General features: G+C 37.4%; 2 protein-coding genes across 2 annotated transcripts; both read right to left on the reverse strand.

Annotated features, from left to right (window-relative positions):
- Positions 1–858: 858 nt before the first annotated feature.
- On the reverse strand, positions 859–3,532 carry LOC107810785 (PHD finger protein At1g33420-like). The gene has a single exon (XM_016635613.2). It carries the CDS (start codon positions 3,215–3,217, stop codon positions 1,079–1,081), a length of 2,139 nt encoding a protein of 712 aa, XP_016491099.1. The 5' UTR covers positions 3,218–3,532; the 3' UTR covers positions 859–1,078.
- Positions 3,533–6,377: 2,845 nt separating this feature from the next.
- On the reverse strand, positions 6,378–15,718 carry LOC107810784 (uncharacterized). Its single transcript, XM_016635612.2, has 8 exons — positions 15,406–15,718; positions 12,934–13,666; positions 11,151–11,339; positions 10,928–11,019; positions 8,218–8,277; positions 8,037–8,106; positions 7,431–7,634; positions 6,378–6,922 (listed from the first exon to the last, which is right to left on the reverse strand). Exons 2-8 carry the CDS (start codon positions 13,627–13,629, stop codon positions 6,536–6,538), a joined length of 1,698 nt encoding a protein of 565 aa, XP_016491098.2. The 5' UTR covers positions 13,630–13,666; positions 15,406–15,718; the 3' UTR covers positions 6,378–6,535.
- Positions 15,719–18,173: the final 2,455 nt, after the last annotated feature.

Raw genomic sequence — 18,173 nt, forward strand, 5'->3', positions numbered from 1 at the left:
AGAGCAAGCAGCGACTAGTGTTTCATTTTTAAAGCCCAGGTATGTTTGCAGCGACTAGGGTTTCAATTTTCAAGCCCAGGTATGTTTTCTTCTTCTTCTTCTTCTCAGTGCTTAAAATAGCCTACCAATTTTTTTCCCCTTCAGCTCTTATTCTTTTTCTCATTCTCTTCTTCTTATTTTCGTTTTAAGTCCTTAAAATTGCAGCGAAATGCTACCAATTTTTTTTTCCCTTCAGTTCATCATCTTTTGTTTTTAGTCTCACTGCCAATTTTTTTAGTATTGGCAGTTACATGTGTAACATGTGTTGTCTATGCAATATTTATTTTAATATTTTTCTTAATTCCGCTTCACTTCAAAAAAGCGAGCGCTTCACTTCTCGCTTCACGCTCTTCACAATACTGGTTCAGGCAGGAAACTGGTATGATTTTTCAGTCAAGAGTTGGGTTTCTATATCCACATTCAGGTTATCCATAGTAAATGTAGGTTACCTCTGAGCTTATGTTGCCCAAACAATTTGATGATATATCATCAATCTTGTTTAATCTCTTACTGATTACTATCTTCTTCAAATTCTGTAGAGTACTATTCCATGTTATACTCTCAATTTTGTTCTATCCCTTACTGATACTATGCCGATGTCTACCTGAACTTTTCTTACAATATTTCTAGTTCTGTGTCAATTTGAATTTGCCGTATGGTAAGTATAAGTGAAGAAGATAGAACTGAATAAGATTATGTAAGCTGTAATTACGTGAACCTTGCATTGAGCATATCACTTTTACCATTTAACAAAGTAAATAATACCTCTGAAAAAATTAGACACAAAGTAATAGGGTTTTTTCCCCTTAAACATGCACCTTTCTTTTTAAATAATAAAGTTAGATCATAGCTCAGCAGTCTGAAGAATATGTACAAAAATGATACGAGGAAAGGGATAAAACTAGTCATTAGCTGGGGGAAAATGGCCAGAGTGCGCTGATGATATTTTTTTCTCTTTTGGCCTGGCCTGTATGTACATATTCTATCAGACCTGAAAAAACAGAAACATATACAGCTAAAGAAAAAAACTCAGCGCACTTCAGACAGCATTAGTCAAGCTCTTTCCTAAACCACCACGAGCGCCCCCAGCAACTGATTCATCCTTGCAATTCCCGCTTGTATTTGTCGTCTGACTAACACACCTGCACCTGAGGCAAATGAACCTCGCAGGAACAGCATCCAGGTCGGGTATGCCCGCACATCTGGTATGCTGCCAAACACCGCAGACATCACAAGCCAACATCCTCTCCCCATCATCATCCTTTGCTCCACAGAAGCAATCTACTGTCCATCTCTCGACTCCCCTTTCCATTCTATACCTGCTCAGTGCATTTTTCCCAAGGAATTTTCCCCGGACTGTTACAAACTCAGCAGATCCTAAAAGGAGTTTGACCTGAGTGGCTTCTTTCAGCCCGCTGTACCCAACTAACTCATCAGCTTGGAATCTTCTAAACATCAAGTATACATCTTGAAATGTCCTCGTTGCCTCCGCTTTCAAGTCAGAAATAGTAGCATCCGAGGGCAGAATCATCAATTCTGGAGGAGGGTTTCTGGAATGCACATCAGATTGTTCCATAATGTCCACCTCACATAACAGCTGGATAGCATCTGATTTTGGGATAGGCAAGAATCTCTCAGGTTGATATTCTTTCATAAATTGCTTGCAATCAAGAACAATTCTAGCCGAGCGAACTGCAACTTCCCTTTTGGTTAAAGGAATATGATTTAACATTGTCTGCGGGTTTAGCATGCACTCATACAAGTACTTCAAATCTCGACGCAGATGTTCCTCAGATGGGAAGTTTGGAGCGCAAGGCAATCTGTTCTCATTTGTATTCACATTAACCATTGGGTTGCCACGCTCAAGTTTATACTCCATAGCACCAGAACCATTAACACAGCGGGCGTTGACAACCATCCCATCGGCTGCCTGCTTCCCATTGAGCTCCTTTAAGCAACAATCAAGTAGTTCCGGAGGTCCAGCTTTACAGACCGCACCCCTAAGAGCACGCCAGCTGACCCAATTAGACCCAGAGACAGCTCGTAGTACTCTGAACATTGCTTCTTCAACACGTAAAACATCATTACTGGTCCAAGCACATAAGACCTTGGACTTGGAGTCGCAAAGTTTGCGCTTCTTACAAGTGGCATTATCACCAGCCCCCAATGCAGATTTGCGGGCATCACGAATGGAACTAGTCAAGAAAACAAACAGGTCTCTAATATTTACAAGTTCACCTTCCGACAATGACTGATAAAACGAAATCAAATCCTGCAAACGCGTTCGAGGTTTCCTTCCTTGAGATAAAAATATGGTCAAGGGCAGAGAAGAAAGGTTCTCTACAGCTTGTTTATAAGCATTTTGAGTCAAACCAAAACTACCAGCACCAAACTGATAACCCCATTCACTATACCATGGATGACCTTTTGTAAGGGAATGTAGTAGACGTAACTCCAAACCATACTTCTTCGACACATCCATCACACTGATTTTTCTAGCTCCAATAACTTTACAAAGTCGATCCCAGAAATTCATTATATTGTTACCAGAAAGCAACCTGGAGCCACCTTCTCTGCCGTTTACCCTGAGAAGATGCCCATAGCCATTGGAATGGATCACAGCATGCAGAAGATGACTGTTATCTTCCAACTGATGGTACATCCAATCTTCAACATCTTCTGTAGTCATAACATGATTACATGATTTGCACCTAGACTCAGATAAGTGAAGGGCTTCACCACAGCCGGCACACGGCTTGTTATAACCGCCGATTGAATTTCCGTCTCGCTTAATAATAAAGTGAAAACGCTTTGCACAAACCGGATTACTGCTCCAACCAACGACTCGGCACTGGTCGCAATAAACGGATCTAGATCTGGCGACGTCTTCTTCGATTACATCGAGGCAGACGACTGCCGGAGAAGAGTCGTCGTCGCCGACGTCGTTGGTGAGGTCGCCGACGCGGAAGAGGATCTGCCACGTCAGCAGGTGAGGAAACAGCGAAGAAGGCGGCGGTAAGAGCGCGTGCTTCGACAAAAAAGCCTTTACCGTCGTCCTAAACGGTTCGCTACTACCACCGGCGATATTTCCGACGTCAGGGAACGTGAGAAAGTCGTTGAGGTCCGCCGTGACTCTCCTCTTCAACCGCTTCATAGGCCTTCCATTCATTACCACCATACTTGTCGTACCCTCCTGATCTCCGCGCGTGTCACCCAGATCTCGGCGCGTGACGTCGGTTTATCAGATCTGAGAAAGAGCGTGACGATGATGGAAAAAAGTTCTAGAGAAATAGAGGGGGGAAAAGTCTAAGGAAGGTTTGTTTCGGAGTGAGAAATTAGGGTTTGGTAAGTTTTTTTTGGGGCTTTTCTGTATTTTTATATTTATTTTGTTTTCTCCAATTTCGCAGAAAAATAGGAAAAATATTCTGAAGGCGGTGTAACAAGGAAGCTTGACTATTTCGGGTGAGAGATTAAGTATTAGGAAGTGACTGAAATACCCTTGATGGTAAACTAGAGAGACTTTTGAGGGAAATTTCAGGAATATTTGGCCATTTGGGGGTTATTATTAACGGGGCTGGACATATATAGGGTATAATCGATAACTCGAATCGATAAAATGTTATTGGGTTATAGATATCGAGTTATTGGGTATGATCACGATTTCTATAATAAAAACATAAATTTTTTTGGATATTTTTTATTCTTATCGGGTAAACCGATAACCGAACCGATAAGGATCGATAACCGACAACCAATATATTATCGGTTCGGTTATCGGTTTAGCATATTTATAAACCGACAACCGATATGTCGAACCGATAATATTCACACTCGGACGGAACCGATCGATGCCCGCCCCTAATTATTAATGTAGGTTTTTTGTTGGAGAAGACAGGAAGGTTGAGATGAAATGACAGGTGTGCCCTTTGAATTTTGAATGGAGAAGGGACGTGCGTAAAGTAATGCTCACTCTTGCTTCTTTTCCTTTCATGTTTTCTTCGAGCCTGAGGGTTTACCTTCGTAATGTAGGGATAAAATCAGCAGAACCTATTTGTAAAATTATATTGGTTTTTTATTGTTATCGTCGTTATACTTTGGAACATTAATTAAGTATATTACTCCCTCGATACACATCACACACATTAGGGAAATACGAACTCCTAGAGAAAAAAAGTTTGACTATTTCGGGTGAGAGATTAAGTATTAGAAAGTGACTGAAATACCCTTGATGGTAAATTAGAGAGACTTTTGAGGGAAGTTTCAGGAATATTTGGCCATTTGGGGGTTATTATTAACAGGGCTGGGCATATATTGGGTACAATCGATAACTCGAACCGATAAAATATTATTGGGTTATACCCACGATTTCTATAATAAAAACATGAATTTTTTTGGATATTTTTTATTCTTATCGGGTAAACCGATAAGGATCGATAACCGACAACCAATATATTATCGGTTTGGTTATCGGTTTAGCATATTTATAAATCGATAACTGATATGTCGAACCGATAACATTCACACCCGGACGGAACCGATCGATGCTCGCCCCTAATTAGTAATGTAGGTTTTTTGTTGGAGAAGAAAGGAAGGTTGAGATGAAATGACAGGTGTGCCCTTTGAATTTTGAATGGAGAAGGGACGTGCGTAAAGTAATGCTCACTCTTTGCTTCTTTTCATTTCATGTTTTCTTCGAGCCTGAGGGTTTACCTTCGTAATGTAGGGATAAAATCAGCAGAACCTATTTGTAGAATTACATTGGTTTTTTATTGTTGTCGTCGTTATACTTTGGAACATTAATTAAGTATATTACTCCCTCGATCCACAGCACACACATTAAAGAAATACGAACTCGTAGAGAAAAAAAGATGTATTCACTAAATTAATATTAATTAATTGTTACCTCGACACATTGGAATATGTAAATAAGGGCAAATTTTGAAAAAATAAAAATAATTCCTTCTTGTAAATAGACACTTATTTTGGACCAAAATAAAAAGGTAAAACGGTCACTTATTGTGGACCGGAGGGAGTATAGACTATAATTGACTTTACTTCTCAAATTCTTACAACACATTAATTGAGTATATTATTGACTATATTAACTTTTACTTCTTCTCAAATTCATACTTGTTAGGATGGTTGTTGTGTATTGTATCATAATGTATCATATCATATTATATAGTATTGTACAATATTGTTTTGATGACTACAACGTTTGAATAGATTGAATCATTTTCCATTGTTTCATAATTTCACACACCAATAATTTGAAGGATAAACTTATAATATAATAAAGAAAAAGCATGATACGAGGTAGAGTTGATAAAAAAAAGAATAAGGTAAAATATAATTATTATTAAGGACAAAATGAGAAGAAGAAAAATAAGCGATCACACCAAATCAGTCGTTATATAAAATGGAATATTTCATCGTTACATAACGACCAATTTAACAATATGATATAATAAAAATTAAATAACAATCAAAATATTATATTTAAAGTAACAATACAATACAATATAATAGGTAACAACTATCCAAACAAGTTGTCACTCATAGAAAGTTGTAAAGACTTCTTGAAAATCAATTAAAACCTTTGGAAAGAAAAGATTAATAGCTCCTTGAATTTTGAAAAAATCGATTATTTTGGATCAGATAGAAAATACTAAAAGAATTAAATAAAAAAGATGGATGGAGCAGGTGATTATCCAATATGTACTACATCCTGCAATTCAATTGGACATTGATGCAGATTCTCTTAAGATGGTTATACTAAATTCCTTATTCGAGGAATAATCTACCTAATTGTGCAGAAAATTGGCATATGAAAATGTCAGTTGTGGATGTTGCATCTCCATTCTCCAATAGGCAATGGATTTCTAGTTGCTATTTTTTTTATAACCGTGATGTCCGAGCTAACTTGCACGCACCTCGATTAATTTCACAGGGTACCTGTCACCTCCCACCAGTAATAGGTACCAAGCAATAGGTATCAGGTAACTTTATCCACCAAAGCTTGGATAGATGGGAAAAAATCACTTAGTAATTTTGCTTCCGTTAGATTTAAACCTAAGACCTCACGATTCTCACTCAATTCATTGACCACTTCATTGACCACCAGGCCACGCACCCTTGGGTGTGAATTTCTAGTAGCTATTATGTAGTATGTCTAGTCATCTCTCTAGTTTTAGAGGTCGCATGTTAATTTAATAACATAGGGTGTCACTGTATAGATGTCAAGTTGTAAAAACCTATATTGCTCGAACTTTCAAAAATATTGTTAGATGATGTTCCAAAAGCAATGGATTTTCGGAGGATATGACACGGGTACGGCATTACTTTTAAAGAGTCCGCGCAACATATGTAAAAACTAATCTGTCAATACAGTTAAGAAGCATGGTGTTTCTTTTTCCCCTTTTACCACTAGTGACAACATACAAAATCTTTCCGAAGTTTTCATCATGATGCAGTACTTAGACAAAAAATGTTTAGATCAACTAATTAAGACATATTTGTCTCCATCTGATAATATGCCTGCAGCACCGGCTGGCATCTTAGCTTCTGAAGCATCCTTTCGAACCTGAGCATGCGATTCAGCTTCGTGCTGGAACATCTTGACGAGTTCTTGCAACTCTAGTCTTCTAACCTCGACCTGCTCCTCGATGACTGGTTTTTTCAATCCAAGATAGATCAATCCAATAGCAATCAACACAGCTCCTAGCAAGACAAGAGCGAGCGAGAAGAAGGCAAATGCATATGGGGAACCCCCATTTCCAGGAATTCCATCCACATTTATCCCAAAGAGCCCGGTGATAATAGAAAGAACAAGTCCACAGCCTCCAAATACACCTAGATTATGTTGGACACGAAGGCTCTGATCCTGAAGTTAAAAGAGGTTCGGAGTAAAAGCTCAATAGAAGTACATGAAAATTACTGTCAAATAAAGATGAACACTCCTAATACACGTCAGAGGAAATGTCTGATATGTAAGCGAACCACCGCTCAAATGTGCTCACTGAGTTGGTCGTCGGTTGACTAACATCCCCCCAGAGAAGAAATGAAGAAACAAAGTGTTTATAGGTTTCAGCTTCATTTATATACACCTTCACAACCATTAATATTTTTTATTTTTGTTCTTTTATTTCTTGGGCCTGTTGGTCTAGCAGATGATTCAAGAGTGAAGTTAAGTCTGGTGATAGTTTTATTAAGTTATAGTAGATCTTTACTACTGATATTTCTATGAATTAATAACACCACATATGGAAAGAACTTCACTCGAAGCTGCATATCAAAATCAAAGATAACCACTTAAAGTTGTGCTGTGGAACTTTCAACTTAAATCACGTATTTGGAATAGAATTTATCATATGATAACAAACTTATGGCACCTGTAACCATGCACGGACGGTACTCTGCATGACATCCTGAATTGTAAATAAGCGACCGCGAACCGCTTCTTGCTCTTCAATCATTTGTCTTGTACTTTTTAGTATTCCTTGAAGCAAACTCCTTGCAGCATTTCCCCTCAGATGTTGGAGAAGCTCGACTACAATCTCCTCTCTTGCATGTAAAGACCATTTTACTCGTATAACCTTGAAGAAAAAGAGAAATAACATATTGGTCCAAGTCCGACATATAACATGCTTTTAAACAGTAGTCTGAAATACAAAATCCTCTCAAATATAAAAATGAAGTTCATAGATATTCCTATACCTTGAATAAATCAAGGGAACTAGTAGAGAATACCTGAATGACATGTATAGTGTTAGACTTATTTTCAAATGTTTGAATTGTCTTTGTTGTACTTTTCACCACCAATCAAAGTGTTGTGCTAAGACTCAGGAGGAAGAGTCTCACAGCGAGACAAGCTTTCTTAGAATGTTAATTGCTTTTCTACATTTCTCTTTTTCTAATTGGCTTTGGCATCAATCAGAATAAGCACATTTTTTATGCTCTGAGGGATCAATTTCCTACAACCATGAAACTAAAGGTACCTGTGTTGAAAGCCTTCTAATTTCTTGATTCAAAATTATACGGAACAAGTGCATATCTTCATGTGTTCTCCTGTCCAACAGGGTTTGCTTCATAAGTTAATAATGGATACGAGTAACTAAACCAAGTGCAATGTAACTTCCGTTTCATCGCAAAACAGTCCATAGTCATGAGAGGGAAAACCTGTTCATGAACTTTAGTTCAGCTTCATCAGCTGCCCCAAAAATATACTTCCGAAATAACCTAAACAAATGCGTATTAGATAGTTGAAAAAAATCCACAATCATAAATTCCAAGCAACTTTAATCCAAAGTGAGGAAGTTATAGGTTTCAGCTGTGAACCATAAATGCAGAGGCAAAAGCAATCGACAATTTGAAGCAATTGGAAACAAACAGTAAATTTTACAATCTTTAGACAAAGTTAAGTAGCATGAAACATAAAGGTCAAAGAAAGTAGATGGATGGGACAGGAAGGAAACAAATGGCATTGTACTAAGTACAGAAGTTTAAATAAATCTTACGAAAAAAGAAAAACCAAAAATTGTCACTGCCTAGCAGTGTCACCTACGATTTATACAAGTATAAATATACGGTTTATGTCACGAACAGGATTGCTCAGATGGTAGGAGTTGTTCCCATCCAAAGCACTGAAGTTCACATCTTGATCCACTCCTATTTACTCTGGATAACTTGTATTTACTGAAGACGTTTAATATAATTGATACATACCATCTAAAGAAAGAAAAATAACAAGAAAGATGTCGTTTCCCTGAGATGGAAAAACATCAAAAAGTTGTAGCAACGAATATGAGACAAAGGGACTATAATATTGAAGGTATGCCATTTCCCATGTCTTAAATCTATTTTATCTTTTATTTTGAGAATAAAAATCTCAATTTTTCCCCAAAACTTGTCCGTGGACTCCGGTCAAAGTATCCGAAGTTGGTTGATCGAATCCCAAACATATCCCGCACCCGCACCCGTCTAGTGTCGTGTCGACACGGGTTCGGCATAAAAAATGAAGAGTCCGCACAACGTAGATCATGACTGGAAAGTGCCCGAGTCTACTCTCATTGTCCTTACACGAGTCTTGGCTCCGTCGTACATGTCCTTAATCGCCCTAGTATATGCGACATGTACACCTCTAGCCTCCAAACATCTCCACAGAACCTCCTTTGGGACTTTACCGTATGCTTTTTCTAGGTTGATGAACACTATATGTAAGTCCCTCTCCTTTTCCCAATAATGTTCCACCAATCTCCTTACAAGATGAATGGCTTCTGTAGTCGATCGCCCCAGCATGAATTCAAACTCATTCTTGGAAATAGACACACCCCCTCCTAACCCTCATCTCCACCATTATCTTCCAAATCTTCGTGGTATGGCTCAGTAGCTTGATACTCCTATAGTTGTCGCAATTTTGAATATCATCCTTGTTCTTGTACAACAGAATCATTGGGCTCCATCTCCATTCTTCGGGCATTTTTGCCGTCATAAAAATGACATTAAATAACCAGTAAGACACTCCAGACCTCCCTTCCCGCGCTCTTTCAAAATTCCATCGTGATCTCGTGTGGCCCGGCCGCTCTTTCCTGCTTATCTTACGCATAACCCCCTCAACCTTCACAACCTTTACATGCCTACACCACCCACAATCTCGATGCCTCTCGGAGTGTTGCCCAGCACAATATTTATGTTCATTTCTTCATTCAAGAGTGTATGGAAGTATATCTGTCATCTTCGTCTAATATGTGTCTTCCGCCAATACTTTTTCTTGCTCGTCTTTGATGCACTTTACTTGATCTAGGTCTCGGTCCCTCCATTCTCTCGCCTTAGCTAGCATGTAGAGTTTCTTATCCCTGCCTTTGTCCTCAAGCTCTATATATAAACGTTCAAATGTTGTTGTCTTCGCCGCCGTATACCACTAACTTCGCAACCTTATACCTCCCCCTATGTGTCTGTTTATCTTCCTCGTCTTTGCACTCCAGTAAATTCGCATAAGCGACCTCCTTGGCCGTTCTACCACTAATCCTCTCGATGTCCCCCAGCATTACCCCTTGACTGCTTCCCTAATATAACTAGTTGTCCGATCCCACATACTGCTTGCATCCACACTATTCCCCAAGCCCCCATCGCCATCAACTTCTCCCCCAACTCCTAAGCTCTAGCGGTAGTCAAGCCACCCCACTTGATCCTAAGCCTATCGCACAAAGCCTTCTTTTTCCTCTTTGTCTTAATCTCTAAATCCATCGCCTAGAGTTTTATGTTGGATTGTAAGATTCTCACTCTGGGATAAACTTGCAGCCCTTACAAAGAACTCTATCATCCTTCCTAGGGAGTAAGTAATCTATTTGAGTCTTAGCCAGGCGGAAGGTCACCAAGTGCTCTTCCTTCTTCGGGAAACTCAAATTGACTATCACCAACTCAAAAGTTTTCACGAAATCCAAAAGCGAGACTCCTTTGTTTTTATCCCCAAAACCAAAACCTCCATGCACAACGCCATACCCCCGGAAGAAAAAAAAAAACAAAAGAAGAAAATTGAATAGAAAAAAAAATGTAATTAAAAAAAGTGATCCTTAAAAGGGAACCTATGCAAAAAGGCTTACAAACCCCTCAAAAAGCAAGAAATATAGAAAAAACATATTTTCTGTAGAGTCAAAGCTATTGCGTTGATCAGTAATACCTCCTTTTTCAACCTGCTTCAAGCATTTTGTATTTGACAAGGAATATAATATGGTTTGAAATCAGATGAATTCAAAAGATTCTGGCAAATAAGGATATAATGAACATGAGGTCCCTGGTTTGCTAGAATATGCAGTCAGAATAAGCGGAAAAATTTTAACATAATGAGATCTGAAACACAATAGAACATGTAAAAAGAGAAAACTGACACCTGTCATCCCACCGGGCCAAGCGACAAGTTAGGAGTGCTACAACCTCATGAATTGTTCGTGGGACATTACAAGACCCCGCCGCGAGTAGCTCCTATGCACCATATCATTAAACTATGAGAAATCTATAATTAAACAATCCAAGCATTACATTGTCTCCACTCTCCAGTAATGTCAAACAGATGATAGGCAGAAGGATAGCTTGCTACATAATCATTGACAAACCTGAACTTCTGCAATACCTAACACGTTGATATTTGTTGCAGATCCTTTAACATGCAATGCAGTTAACAAGAAATTGTGTGCTTGCCACGATCGTAAAACAACTGGTATATCATCTTCTTCAACAAAAGGATCACCAACTGACTGCCCCAAGAGCTCAAATAGTAGTCCACCAGCCACTCTAACTGGCACCTGAGCCCAAAACCGCAAGAAGTGAAAGGTTATAGAAGCTCAAATCTGTGGACATAGTTTTCACATGGAAATATAATAATCACCGTAGTACACAGATATTTGATTTTCCTTTTACAAACTATCCATGATTCTCTGCATGTATTTAGGCTACCAGAACTCTCAGGTCCAAATTTAAACCTCAACAAAGAGCCAAAATATTTAAATAAACGTTTAGAAAAAGCAAAATGCTGTCTGTCATAGCTCGCCTTTTTCCTTCTTTTTCCTCCATAGCTTTTTGTTCAAAATATACTCTTTCTATATCCTTGGTGTTCTTAGCAGAGTTCTCACAAACAAAATTGAAAATAATAAAAGAAGATTCATGAATACCTCGGACAAAACATAAAGAACTTTTGTGGGATGATGCTATTTGAGTTGATAGAGACAGTGGCTCTTAATGATGTCCTTTGTAAATAAGTGACAATATATAAGCCAAATTTTGGGATTGAGTTAGGCCCAGAATCCATTTTCTTAACGTGATATCAGAAACTCATCTCTATTTTTTGTTTACTCAATGTTGGGCCTCATCCATGTTATATTGTTCATGCTCTAAATGTCCAGAACTAGGTGTGAGAAGAGGAGTTAGAATGTCCTAAATTGGTAGAAAGAATGAGTTATTGTCTCCTTATATGGTCTTAGGCAATCTTTACCATATGAGCTAGTTTTTAGGGTTGAGTTACGCACAAGATCCATTAACATGGTATTAGAGTCAGACCCATCTCTATTCTTTGTTTACCTAATGTTGGGCCCCCAAGTTATATTATCCACGCTCCAAGAGTGTCCAACCTTGGCTATGCGGAGGAGTGTCAGAATGCCACAAATGGCTTAGGGAATGAGCTGTTTATTTCCTTATATGGCCTTGGGCAATCCTCACCTCATAAGCTAGCTTTTGAGGTTGAATTCAACCCAAAGTCCATTTTTCAAAAACGTCAAATTGTGGAGAGAAAATGGTTTACAAAATCAAATGACTGGTTGCCAGGTTAACAGACAGAAGCTCTAATCTCAATGATCTTAAGAACCGGTGTCAGATCACCTTAAACATGCCATTTAGCAGAGATAAGATCCCATTACGGACTGTCTATATTCGGTCCTCTCCTTCTATCCCAGTTGCAATGTCATAAAGAGCCATTTATACATGGAATATGTACCTACCAATGTAGGTAGTAAGTAACATTGGGCTTGTCTGAGCATCTTTTGGTGCTTCTTCTGAGCAGCCTACTAGAAGGCCTAGAAGTAGAAGTGGCTGGTCAGTGATATAATTTTGTAGCATAAAACACCATTACTTGCATTTCTTTTTTCCAGGTTTTTCAAAGTTATCAAGAACAAATTCTCCTCTAGGTCATTTTAAGGACCAATGGTGTACTTCCTGATGCAGTTTTAATCCTTATAAAGTTCTACATCCTAAAAATTAAAAAGGAAGGAAAAAACCAGAATACCCAGGCAGATTATGCAATAGGTTAGAGATCATGTTGCTATTAGGAGCCAAAAGAAGGTTTAATCTTCCCGAGGTTGTTAGCGGTATAGCATGCTCGAGTATAAACGTATACAAGCGAAATACCTCATAGAGAAGGTGCTTCATACGTTCACTAATCAGCTTACTTTCATCTCGCAAGGCAATACTTATGGCAGGATGTAGCCACTGAGCATTGTTCAACCATGCATTGACGAAAGGGTGACCGGCAGCTACATGACACCACCAAGTTGGTCCAACCGGGCGTTCCCAGTATGGAGCTGCAACATCTGCTACAGTGACATCATCTTCCTCATCGGTAAGCTCAACAGGCTGAGAGGCCCAATCTGTATCAATATGCACTGTTTGAAGCAGCTCAGATATTCTAGCCCAGCCTATTGGTATCCAGTAACTACCAGAAGACCTTTCTCGGGGATTATAAGGATAATCTTGTTGATAACCTTGGCCATGTGGGTTCTCGATGTCAACATATCCAGACTCTGTACAATAAGGTTCTATAAACTGATCCTTGTCGACATCTTGGGGTGAGGAATAACTCACTCGACATTTAGATAGTGGTGGCTTTTTAGTTTCCCTGGCAGCATAACGTCGTGCGGAGTGATTTTTAAAAGTGGATCTTGATTCATTTGTCTTCAGTTGGCCACGGACAAATTCAAAGGCACAAAGCAGTCCATCTGTCCATAACTCTCCCAGCATAACATCTCTGGACAGTTGCTGTTTATGATTCTCTTGGTTCTTCATGCCATTGCTCATTTCTGCACTCTCATGAGTAACACTACTCATTTCGCTCCCCCTTTTAGTTTCAGCTTAGCAGACATTCCTGAAATACTCAGCAATAGATGGACTCAAGTCTGTAAAAAAGGTTACAAGAAAAAGGAAGACAACAACGAGAGAATCATAGATTATCAGCATTATTTGAGGATTGCAAGTATTAACGTTTTGCCTAGACCAGGTCACGTTTGTAATGTAATCTCATGGAACCATTTTAACAAAAAAATTGAGTTACTCCGATTGTCCAATCGATTCGGGCAACAAAAGGTAATACCATTATGTCATAAAAACTAAAGATATATACTAAGACCAAAGGAACTAATGCTGCTGATATGAAAGATGCAAACTACACGCCCACTTATCACTCCACCACTTCAATACCAACTAAAGATATATACAAATACCAGAGGAACTAATGCTGCTGATAGGAAAGTCAAGGGCTGTACACCCACTTATAACTCTACCACTTCAATTCAACGAAAAACATGATGAAATTATAAAAGTTCCCATCTTCCCAAGTATCACTGGTGGTGACTAGAGCAGCTGCAAATGATGGTGATTCTTGTTCATAACAAGCCGATAAATAGCAGGAATAATATATTCAGGGATATTCACCAGCACTTATGGTAGAAGTTATGCACAAAACTACATGCACTAATTATTCATCAACACTTTCGATGATCGTCACAAAATGGTGTATAACAAATATTAGAATTATCATTATGGGAAGAAGAATGGTTTTCAGCAGGTAACTCGCTCCAAATTGTGGGATTATCTTTTTACCGAAACTCAACTGAATATGCATGAATTGAGACACATTCACCAAAAATTACATAATTTGCACTTTTAAGGCTCATGTATATTAGTACAGCCAGAAATCCACTAAGTATTAGTACACTTCGAAAGCGTATCATGCATTCAACAGTTAACGGTACATTTCTAGACACATGTTTTACAAGGCATAACAATGACTAAACAGAGAATAGAACCAATGAAGGAAAATATTTTTCTTGAAAAAGTCATTTATGGTGTTTCTGGTGTTTGGTTACGGAAAAATATTTTCCAAAGGAAAAAAAATTCCACTGAAAGGGGAAAAATTGTTCCTCACTTATGAGCGGATTTTATTTTCTTTACAAATATCCCAACTCTTAATCCTTACATGTCACTTGCTCTAAGCCTTACCAACACATACACATTAGTATCAAACTATAACACTCAAAAAATTCATAAAACCGTTTTCCAAGACGCCTCAATACCAAACAAGTAGAGATTAGCTATATGAATCCCCATTGATCATGTTCCCCATTTAAATTCATCTTAAACCATCATTGTACAAAGTAAAAAAACAAAAATGAAAAGTATTAGAAATTCTCTACATTCCCTACTAGCATACAAATCACTAATGGGGCTAAAGAAACTCCTAGAAAGCATAGCACTTAAAGTAAAACTCCGCCATAGCGACACGTTGCCGGCTCAAGCCGGCCGAATAAAAGAGGAGGGTTGCAGTCAGTGGCGAAGCTAGAAATTCAAACTTGAAAGAAGTGAAAAATTCACCGACAATTCAGTATACCTTATATAACTCTAAAACCTAATATTTTACATATACCCGGTGTAAGTTTTCGACGAATTGACCACCCTTTAAGACATGTAGCTTCGGCAGCTAGCGTAAAACTACCCAATTCATATGAATTCGCTGATATTATCATCAATCTTTCATAAATTGTACATTCACCAAACATGCTTCTCTCTCTATATATATATATTGCATAAACGTTTAGGAGAACTTACGATTAGAGAGGGTGAAGAGTGATTGACCCCAGATGAAGAATTTGTCCCTTGAATTCCAGAATTTTCCTGTGCGCTTCCCTCATATATTCCGCCGTTTCTTCTATACATGCCAAACTGCCGCAATCTGCTGACTGACTGAAACCCAGCGCCCACCGATCACTAATCAATTCGAAGCGCCTCACCCTCAATTTTATCAACAAAAACGAGTATGTTGCATATTTTAAGGGGTGAATAAGTTTAACTACAACTTTGAACAATTATCATTTTCAATCATTTTATACTAGGCAATGTCTATATTACCTTCATATTTTCAACTCTTTCTATATGTAATACTTTGTTTATATTATTTAGATATTTTTTATGGATGAAAATTATTTAACTCCCCCAAATTTACTCTAAAAGTTAAACTCATTCTCCAACTTTAAATAATTTTCATCCTTTCATCCTACGCAAGGTCTATTTTAACATTGATATTTTCAACTCTCCACATTATTCTAGATCTGTGAACACATTTGACTCGGCACAAAGTTTAAAAAAAGAGATAAGACTTTTGAACTTATGGTATAAAATAAGGCACATATATTTTGTGTGGTTATAAATTATTGCATAAATATAAATTATTTCCAAATAGAAAAATTAGTCATTCTTTTTCGCGTGGACTAAAAAGGAAATAAGTTCACTTAAATTAAAATGGAGGGAGTATATAAAATAATTATATTATGAATTTATTACAAAATGTATTGCTACTTTATTATTATTTTAATATTATGTATATTAATATGCATATAATTTATGTCGATGTGTGTGTGATTTTAAGTTCCATTATTCTTATTATTCTCTATGTGTATATAAATTTTGTGTTTTGATTGTTATTACTAGATTTTTTCTAAATTATAATTTAAGTTCATGTAAAGTGTAAATAGATAATTTTTGCAAATTTATTATAAAATCTACCTCTATTTTACGCCCATTATTTTTTTTATTACCTGCATTGTATAATTTATAAATTTTTCACTCTGTTTTATTCTCAATTTTGTAAATAGATTGAGTTTTGATTGTTATTAATAAAATTACAGATACGAGTAAATTATTTATTGTAATTTTTTATTTTTCTCATTTATTTCACTATTGAACATCATTAACTTATATGGTTGGCTACTACTTCTCACTCTTTTGGGTTTCGAAAAAGTTTTTTTAATTTATCTATAGGTATAGGTAAGTCGATAACATAAATTAAAATAAAAAAATATCATTATATTAAAGAATAAAAATAAGAGATAAAAATTGTAGAGGGTAAAATAGGCATTTTAAGGAGTCACCTTTGATATGAGGAGTAGAATGATAATTGTTCAAAGTTGGAGGAAGAGTTTGATTTTTAAAGCAAACTTGAGGGATGTAAATGATTTTCATCCTATTTTAAGATATTGTTATATTATTTAAGTTGACTACATTTTGTTCAAATACTTTAAAAATATTTTACACATATAAGGAGTTGTGAGCGGTTGGCTTTAGCGGGTATGCGAAGAGGTAGAAGGCGGCTTAAGAAGTATTGGGGAGAGTAGAGCAGGCGTGACATGGCGCGACTTCAGATTTTCGAGGACATGACCCTTGATAGGAAGGTGCGTAGGTGGAGCATTAGGGTTGAAGATTAGGAGGTAGTTGAGCATTTTTCTACTTTGTGCCGGGTGCGAGGCTAGTTTGACAGTGTTCTGTCCTAGACTGCTAGTGGTTCATGTTGTGTTCGTACTATTTTCCATTTTCTTAGTACCATACCTTTGTTACTGGTTATTGTTATTTCTTTCCCATATATTTTCTGGTTCTTACGATGCTGGTATTAACTTTCTAGCTTCTGTTGATGTTACTGATCTATTATCTCTTTTCGTCTTCTTGAGCCGGGGGTTCATCGAAAACAACCTCTCTACTCCTTCGGGGTAGAGGTAAGGTTTGCGTATACACTACTCTCCCCAAACCCCACCTGTAGGATTTTACCGGGTGGTGGTTGTTGTGGTTGTACATATAATATTATCAAACAGTTTAAACAGCTTTTAATCTACAAATTTGCACTCTCTATTTTATTTCATATGGCACTTTTACTATTGTAGACACGAGAAATTCATTGAATTTAGTCCATACATAATTTGGGCTTAATTATTAGGTTTGTAAAATATTGACACTAAGTCTAGATTAAATTATTTAATCCAAAATATGGATTTAACTAAAAGTTCAAATTCGAGCTAGTCCATTGAGTTGGTTTTCAAATGATGAACGCGCTCCATTAGTCGAAAGTCTATGTCATGTGTCAAAGGACATGGCATGCCTAGTCAAATAAATGACCAATAAAATAATGCCATGTGCGCAAGTGTTGTAGCGTGTTAGTCAAAATAAGAACCAATTAAATGTAGATAAGTACTCAAATGATATGGTTCAAGCAATCACGTGCAATCTTATCACTAGCATTGGTGATAGGTTTGATGATTCAAGTACACCAATCATTGGAGGAAAAAAGTTTGCACAAACTCTCTTCCCCTATAACTATAAATAGGAGTCTCCATAAGACCAAAATATAATCAGAAAATGCGTAGAGAAACTCTCATATCTAGTAGTGGTCCGCAAGTCTTCCACATATCAAGAAGTCTTCTTCTCTAAATGGTGAGCCGCAAGTTTTTATACCTCCACAATTGTGATCAAAGTCTGGCTCTGCATTTGTGGTGAAATTTCAACAACATATAATCCATCAATTTGTTACGAGTCTCTTAATAGGGGAAGGG

The sequence above is a fragment of the Nicotiana tabacum genome, chromosome 12 (genome assembly GCF_000715075.1).
Source record: "Nicotiana tabacum cultivar K326 chromosome 12, ASM71507v2, whole genome shotgun sequence".
Lineage (NCBI taxonomy): Eukaryota > Viridiplantae > Streptophyta > Magnoliopsida > Solanales > Solanaceae > Nicotiana > Nicotiana tabacum.

Excerpts from the sequence above, each read along its gene's own strand:
- LOC107810785 (XM_016635613.2), bottom strand. The coding sequence starts at position 3,217 with ATGGTGGTAATGAATGGAAGGCCTATGAAGCGGTTGAAGAGGAGAGTC.
- LOC107810784 (XM_016635612.2), bottom strand. The coding sequence starts at position 13,629 with ATGAGTAGTGTTACTCATGAGAGTGCAGAAATGAGCAATGGCATGAAG. Across the intron at positions 11,020-11,150 it reads TAGGTATTGCAGAAGTTCAG|GAGCTACTCGCGGCGGGGTC; the intron begins GTTTGTCAATGA and ends TATGGTGCATAG. Across the intron at positions 8,107-8,217 it reads GAACTAAAGTTCATGAACAG|GAGAACACATGAAGATATGC; the intron begins GTTTTCCCTCTC and ends CCTGTTGGACAG.